Genomic DNA, 25,309 nt, shown 5'->3' on the forward strand with positions numbered 1-25,309 from the left:
GCATGACAATTTTCTAGTAAATTTCCAGAAAATATAGAGTACAAAATTTAGCAGGGTGATTTGGGAATTTTTTTTAAGCATTTTTTCAATCCACACGTTTGTCACATTTGCACTTGCGTGGGCACATGCATGCTTGCAAGACAATTATCACATCATCTTGTCTATGAACACATACTATATGCGACAGTATGTTTGATGCACGCCATCGCCTCTTATGAAAATGTATGGACTCAGCTGGGAGTCGGCAATCAACACTTTTAGTGTCGCAGAGGATTAAGCGCGAGTCGAGTGCCTCTCGACTGGATAATTGCGGCATGTTTTTAATTTATTTTTTTTTTCTGCATTAATATTACTTCATTCAGCCAAGTCAGCAGACTTGCCAAGCTCGTTCTGTCTAACACCCCGGCTACTCCGCTAATGAAATCTGATTTACCAATAAAAAGGCTACTCACGTCACATTAAACTGGCAGCTTGGATCAGTACATTTGGATAATGAATCCTCGCGAGGGTGAACGATCCGAGAGCCATTAGAATGCTTTTTTCGTGCAAGTCGGGGACACGCATATTTGAATGCGTGAAATCTGCTTCGGCTGCTTCTGAAGGGCTGCAGAGGGAAGGAAAATGGCGTCTTTGTCATCTTTCACTTCAGAAAGGGAGTTCAAGGTTACGTACATGGATTGCGACCGTAAATATTAAGCAGATTTAAGAAGTACGATTGGCGTGCCCGGCCGTTTTCTGAGCAGATTGGGGATATGTTTTTTTACACACCCTTCTATGTGGGGACTTATTATATTGTTCTATGTCAAAAGTCCTCGGTTCAGCAAGAATTGGATCTTTTACTTTTTCTTTTGCTCTTTGTAGCTTTCTTCGGTGACATTTAAAAAAAAAAAAATCCTCAAAACAGAAGCATCGTGGACTTAATGTTACATTTTTTATTGCTTTTTACATTGGTTGACTTATTTTAGACAGTTAATGCTGCTAGTGGTGATTATGTTATGCTGGACTAAAACAATTTTTTACACTTGCATAATTGTTGTATAATTGCCTGTAAAGTAGGGGTGTAACCAAAAAAAAACGTTTTAACAGTTTGTTTTTTTTAATTATTTAAAAGATGCAAGTGCATCAAGCCAGACCAAATCAAATTGAAATATATGAATATAAGTATTGAATCGTCTTTTATTGAAGAGATATATCTTAGAAGGAAATTTCATTCAAATGTATGTAAAACGAAAAAACGTTAATTGCACCTGCAAGCGCTTCGTGAAGCTTCATTTTCACATAACTTAGTTGTCTGTATTAACACAAAGATCAACACCATGCATGCAGCATATACGCAATTATGAACCCATGTTCCATAGACAGGGTGTATTTAGTAATTCAATTATTCAAGACAAATAAAAAAAAAAAAAGGCTTCACATGGGGCTCACCCGTAGCATTAGCTAGCATAGCTTTGCCCTTTGCTAAGTGAAATGCGTCATTTCTGACCGGTCATTTTTGGTACATCGTTTGGGTGAAAATGACTTTGTGACATGAACGATTCCGCTGCAAGGCTAACGATTACATCCCAACACTCACTTGTGTCAATGCTGTTCTTCCATTCATCCTCTAAACTTCAAACGTTCTTTCCCACATGTAATCTACACTTGACCTTCTTTACACCGACATCTTTATTTTTTAAGCCCCCCCCCCCGCCCCGCTCCCACCATTTACCGTCACTTTCTCCATTTCTCTCTCTCTCTCTCTCCTCCCCGGTTGCTCCCCCTGCAGCAGCTCCTTCCACCTCTGCCGCATCTGATAGTCACCTTGTTAACACTTTGAAGCGTCGGAGATCTGAGGGACTGACAAGCGGCAGCCAAATGTGGCAGGGCCTCTTCCTGATTACACAGACTTAAATATGAGACAGCCAATTTGTCGCCGCTTTGATGCTCTCCATAAACCAAGCAGGCGGACGAGCCGCAGCCCCGACCGCCTTCGCTGGGAATTCCTGCAAATGTAATTTCAATTATTCTCAAGTAGCTTAAAGCGTGGGCAAAAAGTAGTGGTGCAACAACGGGGTTTGGTAAATTGTGTTCTAGCTGCGTGTGTAGCAGGTAACGGCTCTCCGTCTTTTGGGACAGCTTTCCGGAATGTGCCTGTGGAAATGTGAGCCCTTTTTTGCGAGGGGTTGTTGACTTCTTGTAGTCTCTGATCTTGTCCACCTTGACGGGTGTCTGATGAGTGTGAGGTGAAGATCTTCTACACCAAGCATGTCTGAACTCAATTATTTGAGGTGCTGCGTGGTGTAAAAAGTAGGGACGTGCAATTAAGAGAAACTCGATTACAATTTCAATTATTACATTTTACAATTCCCAAAATGAGCATAGTCGTAAAAAAACAAAAACAAAACTATTAATACAAATTTGGAGTTGTTAACATTTATATATTTGCGCCTTTTTTTTATTTTAAAATGACTAATTTAATACATCTTGTTTGGTCCCAAAGGAACTTGCATAATTATAGTGTTTCATAGAAATCTTGTTTTGCACCACATGAAAGCAAATGATTGTCGTAATTGGGATTTCAATTATTACCAAATTAATTGTGATGAATATTTTCTTCGCAATCGAGCAGCCCTAGTAATAAGGTTTGAGAGCCACTGTTTATTGGAAGGCTACCAGCAATACCACCTAAATTCAGGAAGAAAAAAAACAAACTTTCTTGGCTAGTTGAGAGTAAAGCGGTTATTAAGTTGTTGCATCATCGCGCTCGCCAGCAAACAATAAAATGTCAGTGTCTTCTTCTCTTCCCCATGAACGCCACTGAGCAGGCTGGCTTCACCGCGCATTGCTCAAGGGGGGAAATGACAAGGAATCAACAGCTTCCCTCTCCCTTGAGTCACCCAGCGGTGGCCCACGGTGAAGCCTCGGGCGCCTCGCGCTTAAATTCTGTGCGTGAAGTTGAACTTAAACCGAGACAAATCACATGAACTCGGAAAGCCGCGCGGATCGGCATACGGGGATGTTTCATTACGGGCTTAAAGCACGGCTGTCATATTCGATCACACATGGCGTCCATTCTCAAAGTAAAGGTTAGGTCATGGGTTGGAAAGGATCATCATTTCTTCAACAGACTAAATCTAAACATTTTTGAACAACCTTTAATAAAGACACACTCAATCGGTACACGTCCACTTCCTTTTACATACTAAGGATTAAACAACTAAAGATTTTTTTTTTTGGTCGTCAACGCCTGACGCCCTTAGGAAGAAGAAAATATTTCACGCCCCCCTCAACTCTCCGCTGTGACTATAAATAGCATCATTTGTCCATCAATTTGTTGTAAGTATGCCTCTGTGAAGAAGCTTGTACTCCTTGCGCACTCTCAGACAATGAGAGCGCCTCTGCCACCTACTGTAGTGGATGTGCAATTACACTGTCTTCTAGTAAGGCATAAAAATTGAATTTTATATATATATATATATATATATATATATATATATTTGTTGTAAGTATGCCTCTGTGAAGAAGCTTATACTCCTTTTTTTTCAGGAGAGCTCAGTATTGTTCATTCGATTTGACATCATCATTGCTCTCCTTTTTAAAAAAATAAAATAAATTATAAAAAAAAAAGTTGTTTTTTTTCTCTTTTTTTTCTTTCTCTCTTTTTTTTTAAATATATATACATATATATACATATACACACACATATATATATATATATATATATAATTTTTTTTTTGTATGTGGGTGAGCATGTGCATGTGCGTGTGCGTACGTGCGTGTGTGTAAGCTTATACTCCTTGCGCACTCTCAGGCAATGAGAGCGCCTCTGCCACCTACTGTAGTGGATGTGCAATTGCACTGTCTTCTAGTACGGCATAAAAATTGAATTTTATATATATATATATATATATATATTTGTTGTAAGTATGCCTCTGTGAAGAAGCTGAAACTCCTTTTTTTTTTCAGGAGAGCTCAGTATTGTTCATTCGATTTGACATCATCATTGCTCTCCTTTTTAAAAAAAATAAAATAAATTTAAACAAAAAAAGTTTTTTTTTCTCATTTTTTTTCTTTCTCTTCTTTTTTAAAAAAATATATATACATATATATACATATACACACACATATATATATATATATATATATATATATATATTTTTTTTTTGTATGTGGGTGAGCATGTGCGTGCGTGCGTGCGCGTGCGTGCGTGTGTGTAAGCTTATACTCCTTGCGCACTCTCAGACAATGAGAGCGCCTCTGCCACCTACTGTAGTGGATGTGCAATCACACTGTCTTCTAGTAAGGCAAAAAAAAGAAAAAAAATATGATTGGTCATATTTTTAGATTAAAAAAAACATGTTAAAGAACTGAAATACCCAGAAATCAAATTACATACTATATCAAATTGTATTACATGATTTGTTTATTGCAAGAGTTTTCTTGAAGGTCCTCTCAATGGTTAATATTCTTTGCAGTGTCGTACATGTGTCCTGCATCATATTGGAAGGTCTTTCCAATATTGTCCGGCCATTTTGATGACTTTGTTAAAGTGGGACACACTTTTGTGGGCCGAAGAAACAACTTCTCAACCGGCGAGAGTTTGATGGGCAAATGGAAGATTCCTTTTTGGGGTTGGATGCATTTTTTTCTCTCAGATTTTTGCCTTCTTGTTGGAAAGAAAGGGTTCGAATTGTTTTTCTGTGGCTATGAAAAAGAAAGGAGCTTGATGACGACCCGTCGGCGCAACCTCTTTTGTTTCTCCTAAAACATGTCTTGGCTTTGACCTTCAGATTGGGGAGTAACATTTAGCTAAGTGTGCATGTGTGTGTGTGTGTGTGTTGTACATGTGTGTGTGTGTGTTTAAGCCGCCAATTCGAATCACTCCAGCGATGATAGACTGACAGACGGATGGGTATATCCAGCCTGAGGGGTGTGTGTGTGTGTACGGGGGGAGATTGCATCATGCCAGCAGAATGATGAACTCATTTCATATGTGTGTGTGTGCGAAGTGTGCGTGTGTCCATGTGTGTAGTTGGTAGAAAGTTGCATGCGTGCACGGTGCCAGCCTTTGTGCAATTGAATTAAGGCACGGTGGCAACATTTCACGCACATTCCCCTCCGTGCAATCTCAAATGCAGCGTTGGACGGATATCGAGCGCCGCACATGGATGAATACGTTTATTGACAAAAGAAGGAAGGCTTTGCATCAAAGTAAAAACACCTGCTGGAATGTTTTTCTCTGGCTCGGGGCAGAAAGAGAACGGAAAGGTGCAACATCACGGCATAATTCCAGTTTAAGGAAAATGCTATATTATTGCCGGAATTTTTGATCTCCTTCTAAAGATGTCAAATATGTTTTTTACAACTTCACCTACTTCTTAGGAATTCTTGGTTCTTTTTAGCTTTGTGTTTGGAACTTTTGACCCTGTTTGAGGACAGCTGACCTTTGGTGGAGGCTATGCTTTGTTTCTCTCCAGATGCATTGATCGTCTTGGGATTTGATTGCACAGGGCTCCTAAATTGTTGCATTTTGCCCTTAATCTTGTCTCGTGTGAGACCCAAAAAATTGCCATTTTTTTTTATTATTCCTAAATATTTGTTGTTGCTGACGGACCTCTGCTCTACACTTGAGGCCAGTTGTTGTTGGTAATGCACAAATGAGCTAGTTTGCCAACTGACATTAACCCCCCCCCTCAAAAAAGAAAGACGAAGAAAGGAGCCAAAAAATAAGGCCAGCCAAAATGTCTTTGTGAGCGAGCGGGCAGGAATTTACTATTCTAATTGGCTAATATGTTAAAAGAGGCGGGTCTTGAGGATGTCGAGTGAATCTGCAGCAACAGATGATCAGTGCTTACTTTCTCCCATCACGTGTCAGAGGAGACAAATCATCATTCTGAGTCCGAGGAAATGGTTGTGGTAAAAAGAAAAAAAAAAACATTTAAAAAAAAAAAAAAAAAAAAAGAGTATGGAATTCTGTTTTTGGAATGAGTGGATGCAGGATTTCACCTGGCTGAGGTATTTCAGGGACACAAATAAAATGGACTGCAAATTCTGCTGCTCATGCCCGTACCTAAGTTTTGTTGATAATATTTCACAGTTCACACAAGATTTCTGCATTCATTTATTGTCCAACCACAGCAGCTATCAGTAAAAGTGGGAAGAACTGTGAAGAACTACTTTGCAAGTCCGTTTATAGTGTGCACCTCTACAATTTTCAGTTTGGGGGTCATCGTATTTCTGGTATAGAAACAAAACAAAAACAAAGACACATAAATTAATAATACAACAATTGTCTTTAAACAGGAAGTACAATGTTTTGAATGTCAAATCTCTCTCCAAGCTGCCATAAATTGCAGATAACAGAAGGCAATCGGTCAGATTATTTTTTTCCTGGTCACATGCTTGCCTGGCCACTTGTTGCTAGGCAGAACTCGTAGGGCACAGGCTGTTTATATTTAAATACACCAAAAAGAGGACCATCATTTGACCACTATATGTCTATAATAATAAGACCCAGATCCAGACGCTCAATGTCTTTACAGTTTACAGCTATATTCCTCTTTAGATGCGGTTTAAAAGTCTCTTATTCACAATATTACCCTCACGTAGTTCACGTTACAAAATTGCAGGCCATGTGTGCATAACAAGTGTGAGAGTTGAATTTAGGAACCGCACAGCGGCCCCAGCATTGCTGCCTGTGGATCGTCTGAACATCCAATCACATTAGGGGGAGCGATTGGTCTGATTTATAACGACTCTTTTAAGTTCTCATTTCGTCTACCTTTAACAACTGCCGCAATGACTTTGAACACCTCATTTGGGAGATCCGTCCTTTGCAGAAAAGGTGTAAATTACCACCAGAAGCGCACAGTCTTTTGTCACATCCTAAATGATGACTGCTGTACCGACCTGGTGGATGAAATTAGACTGTGATTGCTATTAGGGGCCAGGATGACAAGAATTGGGCAGACGAAACGGTCAACTTGCTCTAACTTTGAGTCATTGGATTGAAACGTAGATAAAGTTTGATATGGAGCTGTGGCAAGTACTTTCAAAGGTCTTTGAGTGGTTCATTTGTAAGGCTTGGATGACGTTTAGCCATTCCATTCCATTATTAGCTCATTTTAGTCCCAGCCATTTTCACTGAAGCAACCCCCTTTGCTCCCAGCTGTTTAACTGGATTTTGACTGATTTTGAAAGGCCCACAGAATATTGTGTTCTATTGCTATAAACACATGGAACCTACCAAAAGGAAGATTAGAGTCTCTTCTTTCATCAGGAAAAAAAACAACAAGTTAAAATCATTCACAAAAATGTTGAAAACACTGGCAAAAAGAGCTTGTTGCAACATGGCCCTGGCTGATCTCTTATACTCTGCTGCCACCTGCTGGTCCTTTTTGTAATAACTACCATTAATTTAAGCGACCTCTTTAGGTCCAAAGCTGCATCAAAGTCTGTATGCTCGAGTATAAAAACAAAACAAAAAATGTAGAACTACGATCCTGGGCGTGAAAGACAAAGTATTAAAAAAAACGTATTTATACGCTTTTGGGTTTAAATGAGTTAAGGAATGTCCAGTTGCTGCAGCGTATACAGTGACTCTATTTTTTGGGGGGAAATTTATTATACAAAACCAAGACTAAGAACAGTAGAGCTCGTAATTCACCATCCTCATTGTAGGTATGTTTGGAAATACGCTCCAAGCTGTGCTGCTTCACTCCAATCGTTTGGAAACTCAAGAGTTTTCTTCAAATGTGCCTTTTGCTTATTTGGAGTGCCAAGTAAGTACAGGGGAAGGAAACTGTTCAATCCATTCCCAACCGTATGCATTCCTTCGTTCCAGATCCACACAGACTCAGACGAAGGCGAAGGCAACATCAAGTACACCATCTCCGGAGAAGGGGCGGGCACCATCTTCATCATCGACGAGCTGACGGGCGACATCCACGCCACGGAGAGGTTGGACCGCGAGGAGAAGGCCTTCTACACGCTGAGAGCGCAGGCCCGAGATCGGCTCAGCAACGACCCGCTGGAACCGGAGTCGGAGTTTGTCATCAAGGTCCAAGACATCAACGACAGCGAGCCCAAGTTCTTGGAGGGGCCCTACATCGGCAGTGTGGCCGAACTGTCGCCTATAGGTAGGACCTCAGCGAGGTGCTTTACATTGGAGCCTCTCAAGTCCAAAGCAGACACAGAGTGGGAGGATTAGAAGTTGAACTAAAACGTTTTCAAATGGATGATTATTTGACATCCGTCACGGTTCAAATTAGGTAAGGGACAAGAAGTGCGCGCTAGCCATACTAGCTAACGGTAATGGTAACGGTTTCACCGTTATAACTGGCCCCTTAACCCATTAAGGTCAACCCCGAAAACCTGAAGTTTTCCTGGAAATTCAACAATATTGTCAATGCCTACCAAATTATTGATATCTCAGCTCCTGAAGCAGATTGAAACCGTTCCAAAAACATTTCAGAGCTTGGTAAATACTCGTTGTCGATTCCATTACAAAACCGTCAAACCTTTTTAACATCCTCATTGCCTACAAATATATTTCCCTAACAGTATGTCACTGTCGACTCGTTCCACTGATTTGAATTCCTCCCGTGCCGTTTTCAATCGCGTCATTTATGTCAAAACTCTATGAAATATGCTCGAATAAAATTCCAGGAAACGCTACGAGGCCCACGTCACCCCCTCGTGTATATTCTGATGCAGTTCATCGGCTAAGAGACCAAGAATTGGTCAAAACAAAACAAAAATGACGTGTCCGCTTTCCCGGCTTTAAAGGGAGAAGAGCGCTGGAGCGCTCCCGGCTCTAAACTTGGTCGTGAACTCCCGGCCCTAAATGGTTTCAGGTGCAATCATAACTACCAGGTGGTCCGTGATTGTGACGTTTGTTACCTCTAAAGGATTCACTTCACAAATGTGCTTTAAATCTGAAAGTTACTGTGACCTAGGAAAGGATATAACAATGAGCAATATTTTTCTTGAAAAAGACAATTATATAGGCTATACATTTGTACTGTGATTTTTTTTAAAATATTTTTGCTATTCCCTAACACAGAACAATGAACCAATATGTCACCAAAATAGTTGGAGGAGGTCATACGATATGTTAAAATCATATTTGAGTTTCAAGTCTGAACTTTCAATATTTAATCAAGTTCCTAGTTGCTGTGGCAAAAATCAAGAACAGATTTCTTGACTTAGGCCATTTTTTACATAAAGTCATACAATCGTGTGTTCCCAGAACTCAAAACAGTAAAATTACTAAGTGCTTAAGTAGGGTCGACATTGCAGTAATGTTTTGTCCTCTGGAGATGCTCAAAATTGCCAATATGCTAAAAGTCTGTCCTGTTGGGAGGATGGAATTGGAAACAAATGCTCCGCATATGTTATAAGCCAAACAATACATCATCAGGGTGAAGGTGAATTAACAGATGACAACATGTTGCATCCCCACTTGGCGCCGTGTCAGTTCGGACCCACCGCCAGCAATCAAGCAGCGACGAGGAAGGCGTTTATGATTGCATTGCTCCCCGATGAGCCGTCTGGCCGTGCTCTGGAACGATCCTAAGGAGGGAAATGATTGCAGGTGGAAATAGAAGCCACACGGGTGGGACTTCTTAAGGGTTTCGATGGCAGACGCACTTGCTGATTAAGTACTTAGACGCCGATATGACAATTATTTATTGCTTGTTATCAGTGAGAGGCGGGACCACAAAATTGCAACGGCGTGATTGGAGCGTCAATGATGATCATCAGAGGTGGCAAAAGTACTCACACTTTGTACTATACTATCAAAAATGGATATGGAGGACCAAAGTGTGACAAAACTGTTCCATTTAAATTCATTATAATTGCCATTACTGAATGTTTTTGTAAAGTACAGTATAGAGTGCCGTTTTTCCTAATTCAATGAAAATATTATTATTATTGATTTTTGTTTTTTGGTCAAGGAAGGAATTGCTCATTGCAAAGCACCACTGTACAATATTTATACTTCATTATTTCCCACCGCAGAAACACATTGCACTAGAGGAATGTCTGTGTCCTCTCGAAGCCTGCTTGGAATTTATTCCTGCTTCCTCAGCGTGATTCAAACCAACATTTTCTGCATACACTGCTGTTTAAAACCAAATGGATGTTTTTCTTCTCTTCCCTCGTGATCTGTTGGTGGCGTTTTCCCTCTCGAATATATCTGCAATAAAGTCCCATTCCCGGGAAGGATACGGTAGACCCTCCTATGTTGGACACAGACATAGAAGACTCGCATATACACCACCATTATCCAACATCAATAGCGACGCAAGGTGTTTTGTAGAAAACGGTGTGAAACATTTGCTACATGCTTGAAGGAGGAATAGTTGTGACCTCAGGTGGAAAAATATACACCTTTAAAATTGAAAGGCAATAGTCTAAATTGTAAATCTCTGAACAAAGTTTTGCTGTAGGACATTTTCAATTATGTTCAATAGATCATACTGTGTGTTGTACAATAACATTTGAGCAGTTAATGTTCAAATAAATGGCAACAAATTGATTTCATTTCTCCAAACTCAGATTATGAAAAGGGGATTTTCTGCTATTTAAATATATCAGATCAGACTTACTGTATTCAATTTTGCACGAGTCATCTCTCTTGGCTTGACATCAATCGGTGTCACGTTGGTGCTCAAAAGTCAAGACAATTGGAATTCAAGCAGGAGGAATAAATCGTGGAATTTACTGTAAATATTTTTATTTGTGTGGTTCAGCTTTGTGTATCTTCTTTTCCTCTTTTCTTCATTCTGGGTGCAGCTGATCTTACCGTATACACTTTTAAGTTTAAAACCGTACATTTGTGAAAGCTTTTGTGAGTAGTTTGTATAGATTATGTGAGCAATTGTTTTTGTGACAGGAGCAAGTAATATGGAGCAAATTATTTTAGAAAACAGCAGGCTGTAATATTTTTTTGAAATAATCAGTGGCTACCTGCGGCATATTCATTTTTCTTATCGTTTGTGCTTTGCCAGAGATTTGCAGCCTCTGGCTACGTGCGCCTTCAAACCAAACTAACACTTGTGTACATAGTCTGTTTGTTTTTCAAGGTTGGTTGAGTCCACAAAAAGGGGAGGGCAGATAAAATAAGACGATGTTGATGAAGTGTGATGGACTGGACGGTGTTTTGTTGAAAAATATGCGGCTAATGAAATTGCAGTCCTAAATCAAATTTGCAGTTCATGCTTGATTGAATGTTGCTGAGAAACGTGCATGTCTTTATGATAGGACAAAAAGGAGTAGGCGGGGACGTGGATGAAAGTCACTCTGCACGGGTGGGCGATGGTGGCTGTGTCCTCAGATTGCAACATTTGAAAAGGTAGATTAGGGAGGTATTCACCAAATGTTATGATTTTACAAGGGAACTAATGTTTTAGCTCATAAGTGGAAAATCATTAGAGTTTGGTGATTATTAGATTTATAAGTTTTGTTTTTTCCTGCAAGGTACAATGTCTGTCTGTCTTTTTGCTCTGTCTGTCTGGCTAGCTAACTGGCTAGCTGTCTTTCTGGCTAGATACCTAGCTAGACATCTGTCTGGCTAGCTAGCTATTTGTCTATCGATCCATTTTCTGTCTTGGTCTGACTGGCTAAATAGCTAGCTAGTTTTCTGTCTGGTTGGCTAGCTTTCTGTGTATCTATCTATCTTTCGCTCTGCCTGGTTAGCTAGCTGGCTAGCTATCTAGCTAGCTATCTGTCTAGTTATCTGTCACTCCAGCTAGCTGTCTGCCTATCTGTCTAGAACAGAGGTGGCAAATCCAGGTCCAGAAAGTAAAAAAAACCCTGCCACAGTTTGGCTTTAGCCCCAGGTGCTAGCTAGCTAGCTCGCTAGCTAGCTCCCGGGTGCTTGTTTACCTGCTAGGTAAATGGCTATTTCTGGTCTAGAAAATGGATGCATAACAGCCTCGGCTCATTGGTAGGAATTAAGTGATTTTTGAGAAAGCCATGAGTCACTGCCTGTCTGCTGTTTAACATTTTCAGCAACAAATAAAATAAATAGAACCTAACTCGGCCCCCAACTGGGAATAATCAGCACTTAGGCTGGGTCTGCACAGCAGGTCTATAAGTACAGAACTCTATATCAATATCCATTACATTTTCAAATGACGGGATCGGGTTAAATGATTACACAGGTGTCAATGTTGGATACCACATGATTTCATCCATCCATCCATCCATCCAATTGGCCGGCGAGCAGTTCAGGGTGTACACTGCTGTCAGATGGGTTACTGACACGTCACCCTCAACCGTATGCGTCACCGCGGTTGTTTTATTTACCGTGTTGTTTGGATAGCCACAGATTGACAGGGTAGCCTATGTCCAATCTGTCTCACAAACACTTTCTTCACTGTAAATCCAACCCCAGAGTATAAAAAAAGTTCGAGTTCAACATTTAGTCAATGATCCTACTAGTTATTGGTCCTGTCCTGTTGCTCAATCAACATCCTCTACTTTCCTCTGGTTTTCTCCAGCTTTTTGTTGCACAGAGATGGAGGCCAATTTGTTTTTACATTCCTTGAGTTGAGACTGGCTAAATATAGTCTTTATACGGAGAAACGAGACAGCCGCAGTGGCATAAAGTGCTTTTTGTTGCCTCAAACAGTGTGTTTTTTATGAGTGTTGCTCTCAAAAGAGGGAGACATTTACATCTCTGTATCAACAGCAGCTTTTTGCATGGTACTTTGTAGCAGGTGGTTTACATTGGAATCCCGGCTTCATGTTTATGTTTTGGAAAGCGCCATTAATATTTGAACAGGAGCCGGCTCGTTCCCCCTGTGCTCTTCCCCATCAATAGCAAATGTTCAAATATTTATGCAGCTTGAGCGAAGTCTCTTGAGGGTTTAAAAACACGGAGCTTTAAGTATTGCCAAACAGCTATATTGCCACATTTTCCTCAAGGCTTCTTCGTTACGTTTGAAGCATTAAAACGTTTGAGCTTTTCACCTCAACGTCTAGTCCACGTCCTGCGGGACGCGATGCACACCCAGGACACTTGTTAGTGGAGGATACACTGAAGGATGTTTTTACTAAAGTTTGATGTGGTTGCAACGGAAAGGGTCTGTAAAAGGCTGAATGTGCAGCAGGGCAAGACATTGGGGGGGTGGTCTAACACCAATTTCTGATCCTTACTCTAAACTTCCTAAGAACCTCTTGGGTTTAAGGTTAGCCTAACCCCAAGATACCTCAACATACAATTGTGTACGTTTATTTGGAGCATGGCATTCAGCAAGTCTAAAGACAGTAAACGATTATACATATAGCAGCCCGTTTTTAGTATATAGACCTCTATTACATACCCTGAACCTGAACCATACCACTAACCTCAACCTCCCTCGTGCTTCAAACACCAAGATGGATTTTGGTATAGATTTCCAGAAAGCTGAGAACACACTGTTTGAAGAACTATCATTTGATATTCTTTCACAGCTTTCTACCAGTCCCAAAAGGTCTGAATTTGTTGTTGGATATTTGAATTTTACCTCTTTTAAACATTTCATACATTAGTGTTCTGTATAAGAACAAGAACCCTGGTGAAGTTGAATGATATGTGGAGCTTCTCAGAACTCAATTTACATCCAGTTCTCCTCAGTGCTGCAGCGATTTCACAGTATCATCAAACCACATTTTGAATCCAAGCTCCTTCTTCATATAGTCATTGCGAGAGCTATAGCACATTCACGCTTTTGTATGTCGTGTGAGAATTAAAGGTCTAATCACACCTCCGTTGCTCTGCTACACTGAGATAACTCCGGGCAAAGTGCTGCAGTCGACATTAGGATGGCTCCAGTCTGTCATGCTAACAACGGATGAGACAGGTCGAGGCAGCAGTGACTTACAATCAATAGTCTCTGCCAAGCGTCCTTATGCAGGCGACCCGCGAAGTCCACGCCGCCATGCGCTCAACCGCTGCTGCTTTGCTGTAATTGATTGCAGCTGATCGGCACGTGGCCTGAATCAGTGTTAGGGAGGGAGGTGGACCGAGCGGTCTTGCAGAATGTGGGATTTATTGCAACGGGGGGGGTAACCTTGCCAGCATGCTGAATTCTCGCGGTATTTGTTCACAAATACTACGAGAATCCATCTTGTACTACTGTACACATTCGCAACCAACCTTTTTTAGGTCTGACTAATCAGGCGTTGTTGAAGACGGGACATGCAGCTGTGACAAAACCAGGAAGCGAATAAATACTGTTTTTGACTTTGACAAAGGCCGTGACTAACCGTCTCTCAGACCCCTGTTTTCATGACGAATACTCCTCGGGATTGTCAAATATTGCCACCAGCTTCCACCCACATTGGATACTGTAGCCAAAAAAGCTTTATAATTTAGCATTGCCCATCTGTCTACTGTCCCTGCTTCCGATTGGGGTTCATTTGGGCGAGTTCCTTAGTAGGAGTTTGCAAGTATGAGCCCTGGATCCAGAAAACAGATTCAAACCAACCTCAGAACTGTACAGCTGATTTGCTAAACACGAGGCGCACCATGTAGGCACGCACGTTCATGACCGTGAATAGTATTTAGATCTGATACTTATTTGTAGATCATCCACATGATACTGTGACAAAGTGTTTCCTTTTACACCAGACATTGTATTTATCTCAGTGCTGCAAAATACCGTCAGCAAAACAAATAAACCATAATATACTGATATGATCTATTATAAGTTGTAAGTTCAAAGGCTAACCAAAATTGGATTTACAACCTCTGTCAGGAGGGATGAAACATCTCCCTAAATCCTCATCGAGATCTCGAAAAGGATCAATGTACGCAGCCCATTGGCTTTTATGACACGCCAGCTTTTTTTCCCTCCTTTATTCCTCATCCTGTCTCGCTCCCTCCCTCCCGAGGCGTTTGTGTGGACGGGGGAGGAATGAATCACGGTGGAAGTAGTGATGAAATAACTTTTCATGTGAAAACACCTCAGCTTTTACGACTTTACTAAATGATCCATAATGCAAGGCGGGCAGCAGTCAGTAGTCCCGCGCATGACGCGAGAGGCGAGAGGCTCGTCACCGCGGCCGTTAGATCCCCTCGCCGGCACGGCAAGAGGCTAAGGTGGGCACAAATCTCTTTTACGAGGCCACCTCTTAAATAGCTGTCAGTCCCGCGTCTCGCACGCTTTTGCAGCGGGGGCCCCCTCGTCCTAATTGAACCATCGCTCTCACAGAGCTGAAAAGGTGTGTCGAAGCCGCCCCTGATGGCTTGCGTTATTCTTACTATTATAACCAAGTCGGGCGTTAAACCAAGTGCTTGCTAGGAAGCAACAATGCACAAATGCTTCCTTACTGTATACTTACATATATTTTTCAGGTATTTGGACTTTACTTGAGTCAATATTTTTTCTGTTAACCTTTATTTTTGCTGCCTACATTTGAAAACCGATACAGATACAATTATACTTGAATAGAAAGTCAAGAATGAATCGATTTTGACTCCTTCTGGTGTGTGCAATTTGGCCACAGGGGGCAGTATATTATAGTTGTAAATCAAATTCAGCTCTTCACAAATGAAGAAGACTTTAATTATAATTGTTACGCTATTTGTGTTCAAACATCCGTTGCTTAATGGGTTATACTACAATGCTCAAAATAATCGTCTTTGCGTCGCAGTTTATGTTCAAATTAGCATTTTGCACCTCATTAAAACACATGAAATAGCAAAGCTGAGGATCACCTTTCCACACCCATATATATATATATATATATATATATATATATATATATATATATATCCGTCATGCTTTTTAGTTGGATTTGCACTCGTATCACTTCTAATAACAATTTGGAAAACTAACATGAAAAAAACATGTTTTCTATTAATCAAATTAATTCAACAAAGAAAACATTTGCAGTTACAAACAGCAACAAAAAAATCAGTACTGAAGATTAATACGATTACCTGCTAAGAGTAAATAAACTGTATACCTGCATTACATACTGACTAAAGAATAGAGTATTTGATTCCCTTCCTGTCAGCAATTTAATCTGCATTAACATGACAGCAGCAGACACTTTAAGTATGAAAAATCTCCAACTTCAATAAGAACCCAAGTCCCAAACCTGCTGCCTGACTTCTGTGTTTTAATACAAACACAATAAAGAATCATTTGCATTTATATAGTTCTTCCAAGCCATCTGACAAGTGGCAAGCAGCCAGTAGCTCAAACCAATGTTGTTACCTGGGGAAAATTAAGATAAGAGACTAATCCAGTGGATGGAAATGCTTTTATTGGACGCACTGCAGTTGGGCCAAGCAAGTGGGCAGAATTAACAAACCCCCCCTGTCTGTTGCCAATAATAATAATTTAAAAAAAGTCTCTCCAGTCTAATGTTTCCAATACGATAAGATGGGTATCTATCCTTATCTCCTTCCAAGGGCTTTGAGAGAACTGGGAATATGTCAGGCGGCAACGGAAACAACGGACAATTTATCTTGTGGGTGATTTGTCACCGAGCTGAATCCGGAAACGCTTGTAGTCGATTTGCTGAACTGAACGGCTAGAAGATGACGGAAAGCCAATCATCGCTGTTCTTATTTTTATTTATCTATCCATCTATCTATCTATATATATATATATATATATATATATATATATATATATATATATATATATATATATATATATATATAAATTGAACTCGTAGGTTTGCTGTAAAAGCGTAAAAGAGATGCAATAGATGACAGCTGATCTGGATCTTTCCAGCCACCACCAAGACGATGACAGGAAGTGAACAGCGTTCTGACACTCGGAGCTAATTAGCGCCATTAGCATACAGCCATTTGGCGGCTGAGCTGTGGCGTGACAGGGCTCCGCGAAAGGCAAAGGCTACAGCGGTGACCTTTGGTGGACACCACCAGCTGTCAGTAATTACCCACAGTGACGGGGACAACGGCCCACCCTTTGTCCTTGAGGATCCTTATCTTCATGTCAATTTGTGCATTCATTTTCAGAACGAAAGCATGTGCATTTATTAAGTGCTATTGTTTCACAGCCTTGCTTGAAGAGCCTTCAAATGTTGTAGGCCTCGGGCTGAGCTTTTGATAAAATGTGACTAAATCATTTTTATGTAACTCACTTTGCATGTAAACAATAACTAAAAATGCTCTTACCGAAGAGTACTAGTAGTGTCAGGTAGTTGCTACCTTCAAGAACACATTTCAAATTAGCGCGTTACTCTTAAATAAGCACATCCAAGCCTGAACAAAAAAAAAAGAAAAGGAATGGGCAGCATCAGCAAGGATTAAAAAACTAAACTAAACTGCCAAACAGGAAAAAAGGGCAATACATTTTTTGTTACAACAATTTGGGGAAAAGTTTGGTACGACCGCTCCATTCCTCCAAATTGTGCGCTTATCAAGCCAAGTGGCTGCAGCAGAAGTGCACATGATTATACTGTGTCACGCCGCCCCACAGATGGGACGAGCTGAAGCCACAAAAAAAACTGCCAAATGATCGTCTTGTTGCACGGTTGTTTGAATGTCGTCATTCATCGTGCCAGTAATCGTCTTTAATCGCTATGCTGCGGCCTTCTGGTGCGTCTTGACTTTATGTTGATGATAATATTGACTTTATGTTCTCTTTCATCCTGAAGAGCTGCGTCTGTGCTAATGAGAGAGCCAAGACAATTGGGAGCGTCACCGCGCCAAACGATCATTTTAATCATTAGCAACTGTTTCTGCATCGTGATGAAACTCGCTCCTTTTGGAACCTTAAAAATCACATTAACACGAACAGTCTATACAGTCATTGTAACCTTTGCACAAACTTTCTGTCCCAGGTGAAACTGAAATGCTTGATTTGTGTCGATAGGAACGTCTGTTCTCAAGATCACGGCGTCAGACGCCGATGACCCGTCTTACGGCAGCAGTGCCCGCGTGGTCTACAGTGTCTTGGATGAAGAAAAGTTCTTCACCGTGGGCAGGCACACAGGTAAGTAATGACCCCATGCATTTTTTTCTGTCTTTACCTGAAACCATCTTACGATTTCAGGCCACAATTCCCTCAACCAATCACCTTTTGTGGCTAAAAACATAAAAGCAATTGAGTAAAACAAGGCACCTTATAAAGTTTCACTCAACTGACTTTCATTCATTTGAGCAAACAGGTTGAATATCATTGATTTCTTTCCCCAGAGCCTTTAACAAGCCATTGCAAAGCATCATGGGAGATTGGCAGCTCAAGCCTTACAGCCACACTGAGAAGTAGCAATGGTTATGGTGGTACCGATCCCATCTAATACTCTTTACTTCCCACGGGTATTGCATTTAGATCAAATAAATAAATGAAAATAAGACGGGTAGGTTAGGAATGAATGTAATATAGTGAAGGTATGGACATTTTCCAGAACAGACGATTGCGTGTGAGCCGATAATGATTTGTTTGTCTTTAGATGAAATGATGTGGCCCATTACTTGAGGCTATTCCTGGATGCAACCTTCTCTGGAACTGCAAACAAATTACATATCCTGATAATTTGTCTCCTTTAAGTGCTCCACCCTCAGTTATTGAGGTATATTTTTGCTCGAATTGTGCAAAACGTGTCTAACAACAACTCAATTCAACTCAATCTGTCATGAAGTAAAGACAGGGCAAACAAAAATAACACAAAATAAATTAATAAATATCATAAGTAGGTAAGTAAATAAAATAATACTACATTAATCACACAAAAGATATGCAAGATGGAACCAGCGAATACAATGAAACCGGTCAGGGCCCCTAATTAGAACCCTGTGGTACACCATATGGCAATGGGGCAGTACAGGACACAGAAAGTTCTGTCAGCCAAAGAGGAACGAAACCACTCTAGAGTGCTACCACAAATGTCCACCTGGTGCTGCAAAGGAGCCAGCAGACTGTGGTCCACGGTATAGAAAGCTACGGTCATATCCAACAAAACAAGACACGCAGAGTCTCCAATGCCATTTGCCAGGATTCAAAAATCCACCTAATCTGGATTTTCAATATCAAGAGCATCCCCAGGTGATATCAGGTGATATCCTACTTCTCTACAGGTTTAAGTGTTATAGGAATATAACAAGCTGACGGCCTGTAGTCGCTTAGCATTGGCACGGGGCCTTGGAGTGCGCCCCGTTCCTCCTCAGGGAAAAGCACTAAAGTTTTAATGATTCCCTTTTCCACGGCTACCGGTTTGATTTGGCCAACCTGAGCGCCTGGATGATAAATGGTTCTGTCCTGGCGGGAACGTACACCCGACTGGATGGTTCATTCCCGCGCCTGCCTCACGACCTCACCTCTCGTTGGCTGACACACTCTGCATTTCATAGGCGGGGATGGCCAGCCTAATAGGCGCGATTGAAGGAGGGCAAAACGACGAGCGTACAAGCCGCTTCCTCTTAGACTGACAACACAGCAGCAGATCGGCTGTGTGTTATTTTTCAGGTCAAGCTGCAATTGAAAAGTTTCCATTTTTGGTTTAATGAGTGTTCTTCGTTTCTGGTTTACATGTTAAAGCTACTAATTTATATTCCGGGTATTCTCAGGAAGTCAACCCCCCAAAAAATGATTGGCAATAATATGTTCTATGCAGCCCCACTATTCTAAATATGTTATAATGGAACGTTAGAGAATGAGGGATGGTGCACCCAATTGCAGGGAAATTCAAGTGCAATGAGTAGTACTTTTATTAACCATATGGAGAAAGGTGAGCAGACAACCATGACTGGACGGGACGTGAGTAGACTGGTTGCCATGACTGGACGGGACGTGAATAGACTGGTCGCTATGATTGGAATGAGCGTGACGTGACAAGAACTGATTTGACTTGACTTGCCGTGGAGTTGCTTTGACTTGGCTGTGACGAGGACGACTTGGCTGCGACGAGGACGACTTGGCTGCGACGAGGACGACTTGGCTGCAACGAGGACGACTTGGCTGTGACAAGGCTTTGGCTGTGGCGAGGACTTGGCTGTGACGAGGACGACTTGGCTGTGATGAGGACGACTTGGCTGTGACGAGGACGACTTGGCTGCGACGAGGACGACTTGGCTGTGACAAGGCTTTGGCTGTGGCGAGGACTTGGCTGTGACGAGGACGACTTGGCTGTGACGAGGACGACTTGGCTGCGACAAGGCTTTGGCTGTGACGAGGGCTTGGCTGTGGCGAGGACGACTTGGCTGTGACGAGGATGACTTGGCTGTGACAAGGCTTTGGCTGTGGCGAGGGCTTGGCTGTGGCGAGGACGACTTGGCTGTGACGAGGACGACTTGGCTGCGACAAGGCTTTGGCTGTGGCGAGGGCTTGGCTGTGGCGAGGACGACTTGGCTGTGACGAGGATGACTTGGCTGTGACAAGGCTTTGGCTGTGGCGAGGGCTTGGCTGTGGCGAGGACGACTTGGCTGCGACGAGGACGACTTGGCTGTGACAAGGCTTTGGCTGTGGCGAGGACTTGGCTTTGACACACGAGCTTCCACAATTGGCAATGCACCCACACAGACTGGACAAACGCAACAGACTAAATACACCAACACTAATGAGACACACCTGGGGAAAGGAAGACAGACAAAGGTTGACGTGGTTAAACATGACGAGACAAGGGAAAAAAAACAGGAACACAAGACAAAAAACACCAACCACAGATAAAAAAGAACACCCATAGCAAACAAAAACCCAACCCCTACAGAACCGAAACATGACAAAATACGGTATTTTGGTTAATATTGTGTTAGTGGAATAAGAGTTAGGCAGCAAAATACACCTGTTTTAGTCCATCTCGGGGGGCGGCCATTTTGCCACTTGAAAATGACATCACAGTTGCTCAGGTGTCAGGTAACAACCAATCACAGCTCAACTTCAGAAAACAGGTGAGCCGTGGTCGTCGCCTGAGCCCGAGCAAATGTGATGTCATCTTCAGTCGACAGCAAGTCACAAAATGGCTGCCCTCTGTGATCGATAAAAACGGCTGGTTGATATTCCACAAATGTAATAATAATTAGAATGTCATGTTTAGACTAGTGAGGTTACATATAACATATTATTGTCAAGAAATGTTTAAGGTTGACAAAGGTTAAGCAATGAAGCGGTTACTTTGGGGGAGAAAAATACATTTAATGAAAAAATCTTTCAAAACGGATGTTGATGTTATTTCATCACCTAGCCAAACAACGTAAGAAAATTAGTCCACAAGTTTTTGGTCAGGTGGAATCGTCCCCACCAAGATTAAGTCAGAGTTCCATTCTTACAGCATTGACATCACCAAACCATACTGTAACTAACACAAAGTAAAGTCTTGAGTGAAGTAAATATTTTGACCACCAACGAGCCTCAAATGTTTGGTGAGCCGCATGTTGGACACCCCTGCTTCGCCTGCGAGCTCAAATGTAGGGCAAATGATTTTCAAAACCGCAATCAGAGTCATATTTCCTTTGTCTAGCGAGCGGAAAGGGGGAAGGCAAAAAAAAAATGATTAGAATGTCTTGCGTGTCTTTTATATCAAATTAATATTATGCACACTGGGGCTTTATTTCACAGTTGGTGTGCGCGGTCACAACCGGTAAAATTGGGAGAATATTTCAGCGGCGCAGCACGCATTGGAATGTGAATCACACATGCTAAACTGACTGCCTCCATGAATAAAAGCCTCATCTACATGAAGTTGCTCCGCCATTATGTTGATCAGGGCTTCAACTTGGATTCCGTGTGGATTTCGAGGCATCCCCTCTGGCATTTGATGAATGGATGGGGGGGGGGGGGGGGGGCGTGGGGGGGTTGGGAAAAGTGCATGTCATCTCCTTAACTGCATTGCCGCATGTACTGCATTTTGGCTGCTCATAGGACACGGTCAAGGGCTAACTGTGACTTGAATCATTGAGTTGTATTCCCAACACAGCGCTGCGGCCCTCGGGGAGCGAGACAGCACAATAACCGGGGAAATGCATCAATAGATTCTGATGTGGATAATCCCCAGGCGAGGACAGGAATTAGATTACTAGTGCAAAGTAAAGCAGCCGGCCGCTAATGCTGCAGGGCCAGCGAGGAGAAGGTCTCCTCTCTTCCAGGAAGGACGACGCACTTGACAGGCTTCTTAAGCTTCGATTGTTTAAACATAAGCAGAACTTTCCATTGGCTCAAAAAGACTAAAGAAGGTATGAATGGCAAGATTTTTTTTTTTCCTGGTAAACACATAAGTGATTTTGAACACAGTCTGTGGGTTTGACAATGAACTTTTGACTCAAACTGTCACAATTGTTTCTCGCCATCCTTTGTTAATTATCACTAAAACAAGGCAAAGTTGGTATACAGCTTTAGTGGAGTGACATACACAGGTCCGCAAAGTTTAAATGAGGCATGTTGAAAAAGATGGATGCCAGTGACCAAAATGTCCATGCAGAGGCAGATTATAGCAAATGGGTAAGAAACTCATCGACCATTCTTCCAATCATTATAAAACATTGGCGAGTATCGTAACTGCACGTCTTGACATGATGGTAGCATTAGAAGGAATTCGGAAGTCTACAAAACGGTCTTGTTTGGCAATTTACAGAAAAAAATGCATTCAAACTAATCGGGTATGAAATGAAAACGAGAAATCAAGACAGCCGTCAACCCAGTCCTTGGTAGCCATTTAGACATAGAATACATTTTTGAAACTTTATTGTTCATACCCCTTTAGTTCCATTTCATCATCAAAATCAATTTTTTTTATGATTTATAAATTTTGTTAAGCATAGTACAATATTAGACTATATAGTATACCACTGGCAACACTAAGGAACTTTCAGTTTATGTTGATTATGGCGGCGCCATATGGACAAAAGTGGTAATGTTACGCCTAAAGGAAGACCACATTTCGGGCATTGCGTCGTTTTTGCAAATTTTTCACACCAACAAGTGAAAGCCGGGCCAATGTTGATCCTTGACTGTCTTTTTATCCGGGCAAGCTTCCTTTTTTCTTTTTTGTCTCCTCAGACAAAACTTTTGAGTTGTTTTGCAGCTTCTGCCAGGAAAGCAGTAATCGTGCGTCAACATTCAAATTGACTTCCGTCTTTGTAACGAAAGTAGGAAGTGACGTATGCCATAAAGCAGTCAGCACGCTTGTATTTTTTTGTGTGGCAGTGTGTTCCTACCATCCTCCTCAAAGTTGCTTAGTGCCAGTAAAAATCATACAGACAAAGGTTCCATTCAACTAGGTTTAAGTCTTAAGTCTCTTAAATTTCAGAGTCATGAAAATATTTGTATTAAGGTTGAAAAATTCAGTTGTGCTACTTTAATAATGAGGTTTAATACACTTGTTATTAGTAAAAAAATAAATAATAATACCATATACACCTGGCTTTTACATGTGAACATCAGCAATAATAAAAATAATAATAATGACGATGAGGATTATGATAACAAATGAATAAATAAATAATTTGGGTCCTAACTCTGACCCCTGAGGGACGCCACACGCAATGTTATTATGTATGTTATTTTGAATAAAAATCTGGAATTTTAAAACTTTTGTGTCACATTCATCAAAATCAATGTCTTCAGTATATAACAAAGAAAGAAAGAATCGACCTTGCCGTACCAATACTTTACGTCTCGAAAAAGTTTTTTCTTGTCCACCGTACTGATGCTGCTGTTGAAAAATAGGGCATGCATATTTGCTAAATTCTTGTGAGAGCACCTTGCAAAATTTCCTTCTGGATCAACATAAGCTAACCTGTTGCACTTTTACGCTTATTTGATTGCACTACAAGGACGTTCCATAAAAGCGTTTATGCTTGCTAATGCTCAAGCTGAGATTTTAGCACTTTCTCAGTGTTCCCATAATTGCTCTTTGGAAATCTGTGACTTTTGTTTTTTAAACCAGTGTGGCTCAGGCGTCCCACGGTCTTCTGGCATACATTATTCCTTTTCATACAGCACTTGTCAAAAAGTGATGTATGCACACCGGCACAAATGTGACACAATCGTCAGCAAGCAGCACGCCTGACGAAATGAAATCCTTGAATGCTTGTCTGACGTCGAACGGAAGGTTATTATGATAATAGCTTAACGGGTAGCATAAGCTTGCCATTTGACTTGAACTTTTTCCCTATTTCTTTCCCTTTCTTTTTCTCTTCTGGCCTCCCATCGGGCTATCATTAGGGATCATAATGACAGCCGTGGCAGATCTGGACCGCGAGACGCAGGATCGTTACGAGCTGGTCGTCAAGGCGACCGACATGGCGGGGCAAATGGGCGGTCTCTCCGGCTCCACCACAGTGACCATAGTGATCACAGACGTTAATGACAACCCACCACGCTTCCCGCAGAGTGAGTGTCCGACACGTTCTTCTACTAACTGAGATTTTAAAAAAGAAAATAAAAAGAGACCCAAATAATCTCATTGTGGAACTTGGAGTTGTTGAAATAAATGACATTTACATTCCTATTTCTGTGACCAGAAAAGACTATATTTTTGCTTTTCAAAAAGTGCATTGCATCCTAATTTGCCAAACTTTTGTTTGAATTGTGCACAATTTTACGTTGTTGCACACAATGGTTATAAAGATGATTGATTTTTTTTTTTTTTGTGATTGTATCCTAGACGATCACTGAATTACAACATAACTGAAGTAGAAGAACTTTGGAATTGCAGATGCAAAATAATGGTCAACACAACACATTTATTTTTGACATTAATTAGAAAAATATATTTACATTTTTTTGTAGCATATCAGGTTTTTGAGATATTTTCTTTTTTGGTTTGTTTGCTTTTAAGTTTGACCGTTTGCTTGCGGAATACGGATCTTACCATGTGTTAGTTGTTATGTATAGCTTTATTTTTAATCATAGCATTATTATTTTTATTATTATTATTATTATTATTATTATTATTATTATTATTATTATTATTATTATTATTATTATTATTATTATTATTAAAATGACCAAGAGGAAAAAACAAGGGCAGATTCTGAATCAGCATTAAAAAAAAAATTTGCAGTTTACTTGCATTTCTGTTTAAAAAATAATTTGTTGACCAGTGCAATTAAACAAACAAAAATTTAAGATATCGTCTTTTTAATGGAAAGTCCTTGTTACCCATCTGTTTTTTTTTTCCACATAAATTTATGCTAACTAAGATCACGACTTTTGAATTCCACAGAATTTTTGCCTCTCGAAAAGTCAATATTTACAGCTTAGAAAAACAGGAACGCTAACTTTATTGAGCTAATGTTTAAATGCCTTTTATTTGTAATCGCCAACATTGTGTAGTGACTGAAATAATGAAATAACAGACAGTTCTATTGATGAGTTTTGTCAATAAGGCGGCCACTCTAGGCTGCTTTATTTTA

At 40.9% G+C, this 25,309-nt stretch overlaps 1 protein-coding gene across 2 annotated transcripts in view; it reads left to right on the forward strand.

The window, feature by feature from the left end:
- The window catches only part of cdh22 (cadherin 22), a 226,968-nt gene that overhangs the window by 161,319 nt on the left and 40,340 nt on the right, over positions 1-25,309 (forward strand). For both annotated transcript variants that reach the window (XM_077573091.1, XM_077573092.1), the window contains 3 exons: positions 7,826-8,120; positions 17,832-17,951; positions 24,117-24,284. In XM_077573091.1, coding sequence (XP_077429217.1) covers positions 7,826-8,120; positions 17,832-17,951; positions 24,117-24,284 — 583 coding nt within the window. The remainder of the gene's footprint in view (positions 1-7,825; positions 8,121-17,831; positions 17,952-24,116; positions 24,285-25,309) is intronic.

Source organism: Vanacampus margaritifer, chromosome 8, assembly GCF_051991255.1.
Source record: "Vanacampus margaritifer isolate UIUO_Vmar chromosome 8, RoL_Vmar_1.0, whole genome shotgun sequence".
NCBI classification, from domain to species: domain Eukaryota; kingdom Metazoa; phylum Chordata; class Actinopteri; order Syngnathiformes; family Syngnathidae; genus Vanacampus; species Vanacampus margaritifer.